This window comes from Falco cherrug, chromosome 4 (genome assembly GCF_023634085.1).
Source record: "Falco cherrug isolate bFalChe1 chromosome 4, bFalChe1.pri, whole genome shotgun sequence".
NCBI lineage: Eukaryota > Metazoa > Chordata > Aves > Falconiformes > Falconidae > Falco > Falco cherrug.
The window spans coordinates 72,767,764-72,780,339 of NC_073700.1; the positions used below are offsets into that span (position 1 = coordinate 72,767,764).

General features: G+C 39.0%; 1 protein-coding gene across 1 annotated transcript in view; it reads right to left on the reverse strand.

Annotated features, from left to right (window-relative positions):
* The window catches only part of LOC102051676 (macrophage mannose receptor 1-like), a 33,537-nt gene that overhangs the window by 13,419 nt on the left and 7,542 nt on the right, over window positions 1-12,576 (reverse strand). The window contains exons 7-20 of the mRNA XM_027800493.2: window positions 12,323-12,505; window positions 11,987-12,141; window positions 10,961-11,074; window positions 10,127-10,242; window positions 9,131-9,279; window positions 8,507-8,706; window positions 8,001-8,122; window positions 7,124-7,211; window positions 6,268-6,412; window positions 5,759-5,794; window positions 5,502-5,671; window positions 4,573-4,640; window positions 2,847-2,947; window positions 1,499-1,641 (exon numbers count right to left, since the gene is read on the reverse strand). Of these exons, the coding sequence (XP_027656294.1) occupies window positions 1,499-1,641; window positions 2,847-2,947; window positions 4,573-4,640; window positions 5,502-5,671; window positions 5,759-5,794; window positions 6,268-6,412; window positions 7,124-7,211; window positions 8,001-8,122; window positions 8,507-8,706; window positions 9,131-9,279; window positions 10,127-10,242; window positions 10,961-11,074; window positions 11,987-12,141; window positions 12,323-12,505 (1,790 nt within the window). The remainder of the gene's footprint in view (window positions 1-1,498; window positions 1,642-2,846; window positions 2,948-4,572; window positions 4,641-5,501; window positions 5,672-5,758; window positions 5,795-6,267; window positions 6,413-7,123; window positions 7,212-8,000; window positions 8,123-8,506; window positions 8,707-9,130; window positions 9,280-10,126; window positions 10,243-10,960; window positions 11,075-11,986; window positions 12,142-12,322; window positions 12,506-12,576) is intronic.

Below are 12,576 nucleotides of genomic sequence, written 5' to 3' on the forward strand. Positions count from 1 at the left end.
GGAGCCTTTGGAAGCTCCTCTTGCAGGAGATGGGGAAGAAAGAGACATTTTATCTTGAGAGAGGACCACGAATGGGAACAAACTCTGAGTTCATGACTCTTTTTCCCAGGACTGAGAGAGTGAAGGAAAGAGGAGGCCGCAGCCAGGGGATCTCAAACAAAGGAGCTCTATCAAACTGAAATCATATTTTGGTTTAGTGTGGTGCGTTGACCTTAGTTGGGTACCAGGTGCCCACCAAGCCTCTCTGTCACTCCCCTCCTCAACAGAACAGGGGGGAGAAAATAAGATGGAATAAAAAAAACCCTTGTGGGTCAAGATAGAGGCAGTTTAATGAAGCAATAGCAAAAGGCACATGCATGGAAGTGAAGGAAAACAGATGTTATTCTCTACTGCCCATCAGCAGGTAATGTTTGGCTACTTCCCGGAAAGCAGGGCTTCAGTACACATGGTAGTTGCTCCGGAAAACAAATCTCATGAATAATGACTTCCCCGCCCCTCCTTCTTCCTCCTTTCCTTTAGCTTTTATATCTGAGCAGACATCATAAGGCACAGAATATCCAACCAATCACTTTGGGCCAGCTGTCCTGGCTGTGTCCCTTCCCCAGATCTTGCCCACACCCAGCCTGATGGTGCTGGGGGTGAGGTGAAGGTTGGGGAGACAGCCTTGATGCTGTGCCAGCACTGCTCAGCAGCAGCCAAAGCACTGGTGTGTCACCACCACCTTTCTACCTACCAACATAAGCACAGCACTGTGAGGCTGCTGGGAGGCTCAGCCAGCCACGACACACGACACACGTAGCCAAAAGGAAGACAGACAGAGGTAGATAAAGAGATGTCATCAAGGCTTGTCATCATTTCTAGCTGCGTTCTCAACAGTGTACACTGTTCTCTTACAGCTTTTATAGCTTCATTGATGACAATCTATAGATTTAAAAAATATATATATACAGTCTCTTACCCTGAACTTTTGTCTTTTGAGAAGGCTAAGAGTAATCTTAACTAATAAAGTGTAGTGAAGGTTAAAATTGGATTATTTAAAAACCTTACCAGGTGTTTCAGTTATAGAAAAAAAACCTGATAAATTTGCTCAAGGGAAGGTGCTTTTGTGGCTTAAGAGCCAGTGCATAGTAAGCAAGGGACAAATGAATGTTATGACAACCTGGGACAGCCAAATAAGCCCAACACAGTAAATGGGAACATACAACAGCTCCACACAAGGGAAATTGCTCAGCCACTCTTGGCAACACAAAACACTAGCAAAATTATAAGAGGAAGCTTTCTTCTTGTATGTGTCTCATGACCTCCCTCGTAACTGCTGTAATCTCAATAGAGGTTATAATTTTTATTTCAGGAATTTTATATTTATAGCCTTTAAATATACACAATCAGAACATATTTTGTGAAAACTGAAAACCCTGCTGCAACTGAAAAACTGAACCAAACATGGGTTTTATTCTGCTCTTTTTGAAACACAATATACCAACATTTCATACTGCACCTTGTTATCAAAGAGGAGCCAGCCTTCTGAACAGCCACCCTTTGGTGGTGGTGAAGTGGGAGCTACAGCTGGACGAACAGTGTTGTTAAGCCTTTCACAGATGAATAACTCAACACTGCCACAGTTGAGATCGTTCCATGTACCTGAAAGCAAATTAGAATGAAAGAAAAATGAAATGCAACTGAGACTGGGATAAAAAGTGTCCTTTCCTGAAGCAGATCTATCCTAGGAAATAGAGCTAATTCCAATATTTGTATTTCTCTGCCCCAGAAATAGAGTAATTTTTATGTATGTTCCTTAGAAATACTCAGGTTTCCAGCAAAATTCAGAATATGAATATTTTTGCCTGAGAACAGAAATATTTCAATATTGCAAAATAATAGCATTGCCAAAAGGGAGTTTTAGGTTCAAATGCTTAGTTCACCTCTCTAAGACCTGTACGATCCCTAAGTTCACTCTCTCTATATAAGGTACTTGGTCCTCGTTACCTGAGGCTCTTATAGTCTTCTGGGTATCTTTTCCCCCTATGGGAATCTGATGTAAGGATATAACACTAACATCATCATCCCCGTTTTATGGATCAGGAATGAATAAGAAAATGGCCTTCATTTCATTAGCTGTAGACAACTACAAGGTAATCCCACCTTATGTTCAATGTCATTATAACTCAGGGAAATTAAGGACATTATTAAAGATCTCCAAAAACAGGACATAATATTTACTCCGCAAAAGTGTTCGCTTCCTTCCATTGACCTCTAACAGAGCCTAGGAAGATTACCTCAGCTATAGATTTTGAGACTAGAGATGCTTAAAAGTAGAAGAGAGTAACTACTCCGAAGAATAAGTGCTTGGCTAACGTAGGCACAATTACTTCCAGCTCTCTCTATTACAGGATATCTGTATTTATTTTAACTAAAATAGTGTATAGCAGTGTTTAGTAATAATCAAAACCATGCCCAAGCCTTCAATTTTTAGGAACTGCAGAAATGATAACAGACAGCTGATGTCCCTGAGAGGTAGTCTTAAAATTGACAGAAGTTAGAGGAAAAAAAATACTGACTCTGTCTGCAGATAGTCTGATGCTTAACTGATTTGTTCATGTTGAAATTTTCTGACAAAGCTAGGAACCGAACTGCAGATGTAATCCAATGTGTTAGCTACATAGAGTTGAATTTTTTTAAAAGTGCATAAATGAAAGAAGAGGATATGATTTATGCTCTTTCCTATGCTTTTTAAACACTCTGTCAGGCACCAGCCTGCTCAGCATTATAACTCACCCAGCCTTGCACATGCAGCCCTCCCAAGCCTATGCCACACCATGCAGGCTGAATGTTGTTACAGCACACACCTGTTTGGGTATACATGACCACACAGTTCTCATCATTATTTGCAAAATTGGGTTCATTTGGAGCCCAGGCAACATAGTTCACTGGAGTTCCATCCATCCACCTGAAAGAAGTAATACAGGGCAATAATAATACTTCGTTGAATGAGTTAATATTTATTTGTAAAGGATGTATTAGAGCTTTGTATTTTAAGTTTCCTATAGCCTAGCTTACAAACACATGCTGTTCTCTGTTGAGAGAAAACCAAGACCATCCATTTGGAATTAGTAAAAAGTAACTTTGTATGTTTGGTCTGGACCAGATCTGAACTAACCGTCTCAACTGGTGGTCCCAGACTTTCTTGGTGTCTAAGCACTGACAGCCTGCAGGGAACACGCCAGCATAGCACTGGATGGACCTGGCTTTCTCTGAAGTACAGGAACAGAAACCTGAGCCTAATTTAGTAATTTCCTGCGTCCAAAACCAGTAATATGAGATCTTGCAGGGTAAGACAGAGCCCTGAACCACATACTGGGGACCAATTGGAACCATTTTGTTAAACAAAGGAAATCTTTAATATTATACAGCTATTGCTTTCAGGTGTACAACAATCATTTCCTAGTTTGGTGATTCACAAATTTTTTAAATTTTTTTTTTTTAAAAGAGTAGTCAAGAAAAAAGTGGAAAAGACTCAATGTGATGGAAGGAGGAAAGTCAAGTGGGGAATCTGCCGAGACTGAGAGACTTCAGACAACATCAGCTCCAGGGTAATTTAGTGGGTTTCCAGGTAGGCATCAACAGGATGCCTTGGTGCTTCTACTTGCAAATCTCCTGAGCCAAATAGGAAAAACCAGTACATAATAAACTGGGAGAAATAATATAAAGAATATAGTGGCACTGTCATCCAGCAGGGAGGAGGATGAACCTAGTGAGGGAGCAAGGGAGAACTGGACAAACAACATGTCTTCTGAGCAGTGGATGTGATGCAGAAAGCAGTAGCTCCAGGAGATGACACTATCCAGTTTTGTGGCTTGTGGCCAAGACAGGCATCCTAAGGCAACAGCAAAAAGACTGAAACGAAGAAGCTGAGACTCATCTGACTGAGCTTCAAATCCCAGAAGTCACTAGAAAAAGAGGCGGCGGGGGGCGGCAAAGTGCCACAGGAGAAATGTGTCTGTAACTCATCTAAGGCTCCAGGGGTAGTTTAGGACATTCCCAGGGCACTTTGTTTCCAAAGACATTTGGAGAAGTGTGATGACTCCGTGTAACCTGAAGCTGTCCTGCCCTAGGCTCTGACAGCACAACCATCTGGGAATTACCTGTCAGACAAGGGCTCTCCACTATTGATACTTCACCTCTAAAAACCACCCTGATGCCTCTCACTTCAGGTTTTGAGGGTTCTTTTTCTTTGATCATTTGTATATTCAGTAATGTCTGCAAGTACCATCTGGAACATCCTAGAGACCTCCAACCAATTTTATCTGTCATCTAACAAGGGGATGACACCACACCAACTGTGAGTGAGTATCTCAGCTGCACAATACAAAAGCAGAGTATAGAACCAAAAGAAGGGGAAAGAGAGAGTGAAATTATTAAGAGATAAATGCTCCCCTGAGGAGCAGAATCGTATTTTAAAACTGGATGTCAAGACATGGCTGTAGACAGGTTGTATCAGTCATTGAACTTCAACAGTCTCTTACAGACATGCCAAATACTCACATCTGACAAACTTGTTTTGTTTTGACTTACCGGAATGTCTTGTCAAGGCTCACGCTTAAGCCAATATAGAAGTTATTTCCCCAGTCTTTATAGAAAGTCTAAAACACAGAAAATAAGGATTTTAATGAGCTGTAAGAAAACAGATTTCAAATAAAATAAGCAAGCTCTCAAAAAAACACTTTAGTTTCAGTTGTAAAATTGCAAATTATGCAATGTCCGGGGATTTGCTGGGATTATGTGCCTGAACTGCAAAATGCAATTTTTTTTTCTCCTATTTCTAGTCTTTAAATTTAAAAAACAACCAAAAAAAAGGCAGAATGGCATGAAGAAGAAATGGAGCAGAAATCTGTTAAGAAGATAAGAACAACCTCTTAAGCAGATTATAAGATAAAGCAATATTTTTTAAGAATTTTAGGAAAACATCGTGATAATTTGCTGAAAGACTACAAGTAAATGGTGGGGTTTAGTACTTAGTCATGTGGAGGAAAGGCTGGAATCATATTTGGGTTTAATAGTAAGGAATTATTTCCAAAAGAGTATATCATCATCAAGTTATTCTTTTCCTATTAGAAAATATTCTGACTTAAACATTTTACTGAAAATCTGACATCTGTTTTGGCAAAAAAAGGGAAAAGCTTTTCTTGAATTCTGTGAAGAGAATGAGTTGGAAAAGAAAATATACACAGTAACTGTAGCTTTCAGATAAACACAGCAAGGTTTTTGAAATTTGCATCCTGAGAGTGTTCTTGAAAAGAAGCTGAGGATTTCTCTACATGTAGCAATTTATCAAAATAATGATTATGGTAAAGCTCCTAAGTAGATAAGCCCATAAAAGGTTGTACTGATTTTTTTTTTTTTTTATGTTGGGGACCGCTTTCTAATATTTCACAAGCCAGCTGAAAGAGATGCCTCAGTGCAGGACAGAACAGCACATCTTCGAAGTAAAACATGTTTCTTACGTATTTCCAAAGAAAATTTTTTTCACTTTCATTCTCAATAACAGCAAGATCACCACCATTCTTCTTGCAAAAGTCCCTGGCTTTTTCCATAGGCATTGGTTCCATGCTGAAGTAGTATTCCTTGTGATTATGTATTATCCAGTCATCTTCACTAACAATATATTCATAATCTGCAAGGTAAAACATTAATTTCTATTACAGACTGCTTAATGTCGTTATTGTGAATTGATTTCTGTTATTGGAAGTACAAGACTTACTGAACGTGGAAGTAGGCTCTGGTTTCAGTGGTACTCCTGCAACATAAATCAGTATCTGAGTATATTACGTTTCTCAGATAACTCTCGATTAAATATATTTATACAGTTGTTAGCATTTTAATTCCAAGTAATAAAATTAATCTTAAGGGTTACTCAGTATGCTTATTTTTGTCACAGAATTTCTCAGAATATCTGGAAAGAAGGTGTTACGCTCAGCAAAACACCATGTTATAGCTGATCACATGTTAAGCTTACAGAAACTATGCCAAACTTTACGTTGCTCTATTTCACTTCCTCAACATGCTGCATATACATCCCAAACTTACGTGTGTATCTCATGGATGAACCCATAGTTTTCAACTACTTATATTTAAATTAAAATTTATTAAGTGTTTTTTTTTGTGCTTGATGGCACAGATGACCCTAATACCTGCAGGTAATGTGATCTGACCTGGAAAGGATGTTTTTATCTGCCTCTCAAATTTTCTTAAGAAAGAAAGTTATCTTACCTTTTTTTATTTGGCAAACATAGTCCTGCATATGTTCACAAAATAAATCATTCCAGTTCATGTTATTGTAGCCATTAAATACACCACATTTTTCATTTCCATCATAATTGTTTGGTTCGCCACTTGCCCATTTTTCAAAATTTACCTATAGTGGAAACACAGTTTTGTTACTGTTTTCCTTTCAAGGTGAAATAATTGTCTTATATCGTCCTGTTGAAGAAGAATGTACTTCATTTGATTTCATGGTCTGTCTTGTGCTTTGATGACAGTCCTTGTAAGGAGAAGGACATGACCCTTGCATAGCATAATATATCAGCCATGTATTTATAAGCCATGTTAATAAGCCAAGAAGTTGTTGCCCTCTTTGTTACCAGGAGAGATAAAGTTCTCCTGTCAAGCTCTAGAAAGAAGTATCTAAGTACCATCCTCTGCCCCCTGGTTATCCTTCTCTGATGTTCCAACCTGAGACAATCCATCAGTGCTGCCATATGGACTTGGGCCTTGCAGACCTTGATCTACTTAAGATGGTGAGGGCAACAAAGCCTGGCTTGTGGAGACATACAAAATTATTTCTAACATTAAATGACAAATAGTAATATAGACATAAATACAGCCAGTTTTGCTTAGACCAAGAAAGATATTCCATGACCTTTGGCGTTATTTCATTACTCTAAATGTCATACTGTTAGCTGTAACTATGAAGTATCAAAAGATAAAAACTTGTTCCTAGAGTGGAATTAGGTAATAAAAAATAATATGGTCACTGCTGGCTTGTATAGGAGGAGTTGTGAGAGCTGCTGCCAACACAGACATGGAAAAGTAGACAAAAAGCTGGAACAATAAATTATTTACTCACTGGTGAGCCATCACTCCATATAAATCCACTGTCAGAGTCCAAGGCACTTAAACCCATCCAGTAAGATAAGTGAAGATATTCTCTGTTTCTGAATGATTATAAATACAGACAATTAGACACAGTGTGAAATAAAGAAGAATGTATAGCATATATTATATTATTCTCAGCGTTTTGATGCTAGAAGTACCATTTGAGACAGTCATATGAAGTAATCGTTCAATTGTCATGTAGGGAAAAACACCCTGGCACTGTATGTGGCAGGAAGCAAAGAAACACAGAGCTTCATGGGGAAGATCACGGGTGTCATACGTTCACAAGTACTGTGAACTTAAATGAAAATATATTTTAAGGTCTTGGTTCCACCAAGTAACAGGCATCCAAATTCAGACCTGTGTATACTCATAGGCTTGATTTAAATATTTATATAAGCACATCAATAGGTCAGGCTTTCCTTAGTCTCCCAATTTTTCCTCTTAACTAAGGAAGGAAAGGAGCACAAACTATTCTTTCAATCAAAATTATTTTATCTCCTGATCAGCTAAGAAGATCAGTTTTATCTCTTTGAACTAAACTTAGTTGAAACCAATTTTGGTGATCCTTCTTTCATTTTTGTGGATGTTCAGGATACTTCCATTCATAGCACCACTTCCCAAAGCCTGTCAAGAAACCCTTTGGCTCACCTCTTTCCACCCATTTCCTTCTGCCTCTTTGCAAGGATTTACACCATCTTTGCAAAGTAGAAATTGATCACCAGAAATCCTTTACGTCCTTCAGAAAGGTCAATTCTTATTTATTTATTTATATGTGTGTATATATATATATATTATTTATAATAAAATGTGATGAGGTTTAAATGATAGTCTATGCAGATACTTACAAGCCAGCTATTAGGTTTTGTTCTTCTTCACTGTGAATACATGCCAGATCTCCCCCGATGGCTCTGCAAAAATCTCTTGCACCAAACCATGTTTGCATTTTCTCCCTTCCTCCCTGAAAAATCTATGAAAAGTAGACAACTAAATACTGTGCTGGGTATTACAGAAATTTAGAAACAGAACTCTGGGCTTCTACCTTTCTTCTGGTCTCCTGCCCTCTATTTTTATCACTTACTATTTAATTGTGCAATCATAAGCCTGTGGTCATCTATCAAATTTTATTACTGCAGCTTTGCTTTCCCTACCATTTCAGACTCCCTGTGACTCCAAACTTCAGTTCAACCTACAGACGGCACCTTCCAGCACTTCCCAGCCAGCCACGCCGCCTGGAGACATGTTGCCACAGGCCACCTATCAGGCAGGCAGGGTAAGATGCACCTTCCATGCCTACACAAACGTATTCTCATTTGAAAGAACAAGTGTTTGCATTCAGACATTAAACACCTACTTTGAAGCAGGAGCTGCTCTGAGGAATGGATTTCCATCCCTCTGGGCACGATGGGAGAGGGGTCGTTGTTGGAGGAGGTGGGGGGGTCACTCCCTCCACCAGCTGCTTGCAGACAAACATGTTTGTTTCTTCACAGTTCAAAATATCCCATAATCCAGCTGAAGTTCCTGTTATCATCGCCACGCAGCCTGACTCCTTTCCTTCATGAAACATAACATTTTTAAACTTTATTGATACATGGCTGCATCTTCTCAAAACATGTGCTACCTGCTTAAGAGTAACCTGTCCCCACTGTGGATGCCAATAGCTCACAGTAATCCACATGCATTTCAATTAAATCATAAAAGAAATTTTATCAATTCCCTTTTAAATTATACTATGAATTACTTATCAAAACCATCAAACAACAGAGAGTGAATGATGCCGACAGACATATGCAGTCCCAGGCAGTCTACTGGAAGGAGCTACCACAATCCCTGATTTAATCCCTTTAGCACAAATGGAAAGTTGCACTGACATTACTGCCACTTTATGCCAGAAGTGTTTCTAAACCACTTTTTAGCTTTCAAACTGTCACTTCTCGGGTCCCCAGAGCAGAAACTCGGTGGCCCCCATGGCACATACCTGGCATTCCTGCATTCCAGTGAGTGAAGGTGACAGCATCCCCACTGGCCCATCTGAATGTCCCCTGCTCCTCTGCATCTGAGAGACCAATCCAGAAATACCTTGCTGGATTGAATCCAATTACAGAAGTCAGAAAAGCTTGTTCATATCTGTGAAGAATAAGTACCAAACGCATCACATTTTATCATAATTTGTTCATTTCTTCAAAGTGTTCATGGTAGCAAATCTGGTAAAGTTAAGGTGACTTAATATTTGGGAAAAGATAAGTATGGATTGAAGCAAGGGCAACAATCTTACTTTTAAAGTTCTAATTGTCACATAAATTGATTTTTATTTTATATTTTGGTAATGTAATTCATATTTAGAATTTAGAGTGACTCTATTCATCTTTTCTACTGCACAACGAGCAACACAAGCCAAACAATGCTTGAGTTAATGCATATATATTATTCATTCTGTATAAATAAGTTCCACCGTGTTTTACTGAGATTTATGATAAGGTTAGATCTTTAAATTTTGTTACTCTGGGGGAAAAAAATAATCTACTTTTATTCTAAAAAAGGTAAGTTTCCAGATACGCCTGTTGCAAAGAAAAGGCTGAAAAGTTCAGATCCAGAAGAAATAAATAGTTCCACGTTTATCTGTTTATTTTTAGTTCAAAAACTTTTACAACAGTCTGGCAATCTGGGGTTTTGGGGAGGTTGTCTCAATTTTTTAGTTCCTGGAGTCAACAAGAGTGTAGGTGTGTAGTAGAGTAGAAATGGCTTGAATGCTTGTATTGATGACATATCATATTATATTGATGACATATCAAATTATCATGACATATGAAAGCCCCTGATGTACTTTGTCATACTTCTCCAGTTCTACCACAAATTTTCCAGCAAAGGAGTGATGCCATGCTAGACACTATGAATAACTAACTGCAAAGAGATTTCTATTTGGCCCTTCTGTCATGGTTGCACGTATGAAAGGACAAGAATAATGTTTCCATACCTGTCTCTCACAGTAGCCAAGTAACCTTTGTTTTCTTCACAGATTTTTTTTGCTTCTGAAAATGTTGCTGGTAACTGCCCCACAGAGTAACAGTAAAAGCCGTGCTTCATCCAGCCCTGTCAGTGTCAACAGCAGAGATGCGCGGGGGGCGGTCAGACTGCACAGCACAGTGCACTTCCAAAAGCCACATTAATACCACACCCCAAGTCAAAATTCATCTCCAAAGCCATGAGAAGAAACAAAAAGGATAATCAAACAGAGCTTTTGTAACCTCAGCTCTTAGTCTTGCCCCTTGATAAAGGACACAGGAGGAGTCTTTGCGAGCAATGAGCTGGGGCTATGACTCGGAGCTGGCAAGCACACTCACAGCCACTTTGCAACTCCTTGTGTAATGCCTGCTCCACCTTATTGTGTAAGTGTAGCTGTTGCAAAAGGCCACACACAATCTGCAAAACAGTTGGCTCAAATATTCCTGCCTCCTGTGGCAGATTGATTGGATGGAGCAGGCTGCACACAACCCAAGACCAGTGAGTTGCAGCATGAAAAAATACCAACATGCTCTGCAGAGAGTGGCTTTTCTGGGTGAGGTGACCAGTTCTGCACTTGAAGAGAGCTGAGTGAAGTGCACGTGTAAAAAAGTGAAAAACAGAAGTCAATCTACATTTTGATTAAATAAAGAAAAAAATTCCCCGTTAGTCTAAGTATCAGTATATACGAAATTAACAATTTTCTAAGGTTCCACCAAGAACAGTCAAAATAATTGACTTGTGGGTTACCATCACAGGAGTGAGAGTAAGATGCAGTGACCTTTTGGTACTTGTGTTTTAAACTTACTTTTTGGCAGCCTGGGTAAGTAACCTCGCCTTTGTCTGATTCTTCTGCCAAAGGTTTCCTTTTACAGATGTAACCAAGTTTCGTTTCACAAGCGCTGTCAGCCCATGATCCATCCTGAGGATGGTAAAGAAGAAACAACAAAGAAAAGTGAAATCTAAAGAAAATCGATCCAACAGGAATATTCACCATCCTCAGAGAGAACCCTTCTCACTTGGTATGGCTAAGACTGTTCTGGCTCTCTTCCTTGCCTGGCTGCTTTCTCCAAAACTCCCGAATAAAGAACACAATAAAGACAATAAGGGCCACATTTCCTCAGAGGTGGGAGGATGAGGGTTGCGTGTATTAAAGATTCAGTGGCTGATGAGAGCAGGAAAGGAACACGCTGTTCCACTCTATTCTCACCAGCATGGTATTTACTATGTTCATATAACCAGATGACAATAGCAAAGAAATGCTGGATAGACTAAACACAAAATATTAAAAATGTATTGTTTAAGTCTTTTTCCATAGTATTATGGTGCATCATTTTATGCTGAGCATAAAGCAAGATAGAATTTTTTGTACCTAATTTTTTGTGCTTCCAGTAATATGAGCCTTCAAATTAGCTCTAATAAAACTGTATTTTAGGTGGTTTAGGGGAAACGTGAGGAAGTCCCTGCTCCAAGAATCATACTATGCAGCTATAATCAGCTGATGTGGGTGACAAGTTACTTCAACCAGTTTCAGGTGGGTGATTTATCATAACTGCATATCTTAATGATATGTATATCATAACTGCAACTCTGATTTGCAGAGCAAACCAAGTCTCAGTCCAGTGCATTGCCTCTGGTGCTCCACCATACACCTTCCTACATCTGGTCTCCACTCTCCCTCTACACTAAGATATTCTGAATTAAACCAAGTTTATAAAGCCCTTTAAAACCCTTGTCATTTGTTTGTTTGTTTGTTTGTTTTTGTCACCAATGTTTTCCTTTTGGGGGGCACAAAGGACAAAAAAAATGAATAAATTGGGAGAGAGATTTTTACCTCCCCCTTCATAACAATGCAGTCTGCTTTATTTGACGTGTGGGTCGGCCCTCCGTGGTGCCATTTGGTATAAGTCACAGGTGTCCCATCACTCCATTCAAAATACATTTGAACCCTGAAGTCATTTAGACCAATCCACAGCTCATCATCTGGTTCTGGGAACACAAAGGTAATTGTAGTTGTGAGTATGTCTTAAAATGGAACAATCACATCTCACACCCACTCTTGACTGAAGAAGGGCTTTTTAAAAACATTTAAGATCATGGTTACAATGATTATATGAATAACAGCAACAGTATAATTCCAGATCAAAAAGTGACCTGCAGGAATACTCACTGTACCCAAGCTGAGACACTGTGAAACTGTATTCCTCAATATTATGAATACTAGCCAGCTCTCCATCTTCTTTTCTACAGGAAGACTGGGCTTCTTTCCATATTTTGGGTGTTCTGTAAAGTCTGTAGCAATGATCTGCATAGGCCACCCATCCTCTAGGGCACTTAAAAGTCTTTAAGTCACCTAAAAAAAATATTTCAAACAATTAATGCATAGTCCTGTTCAATGTTTTCTTTTAATCAAAAAGAAAATGA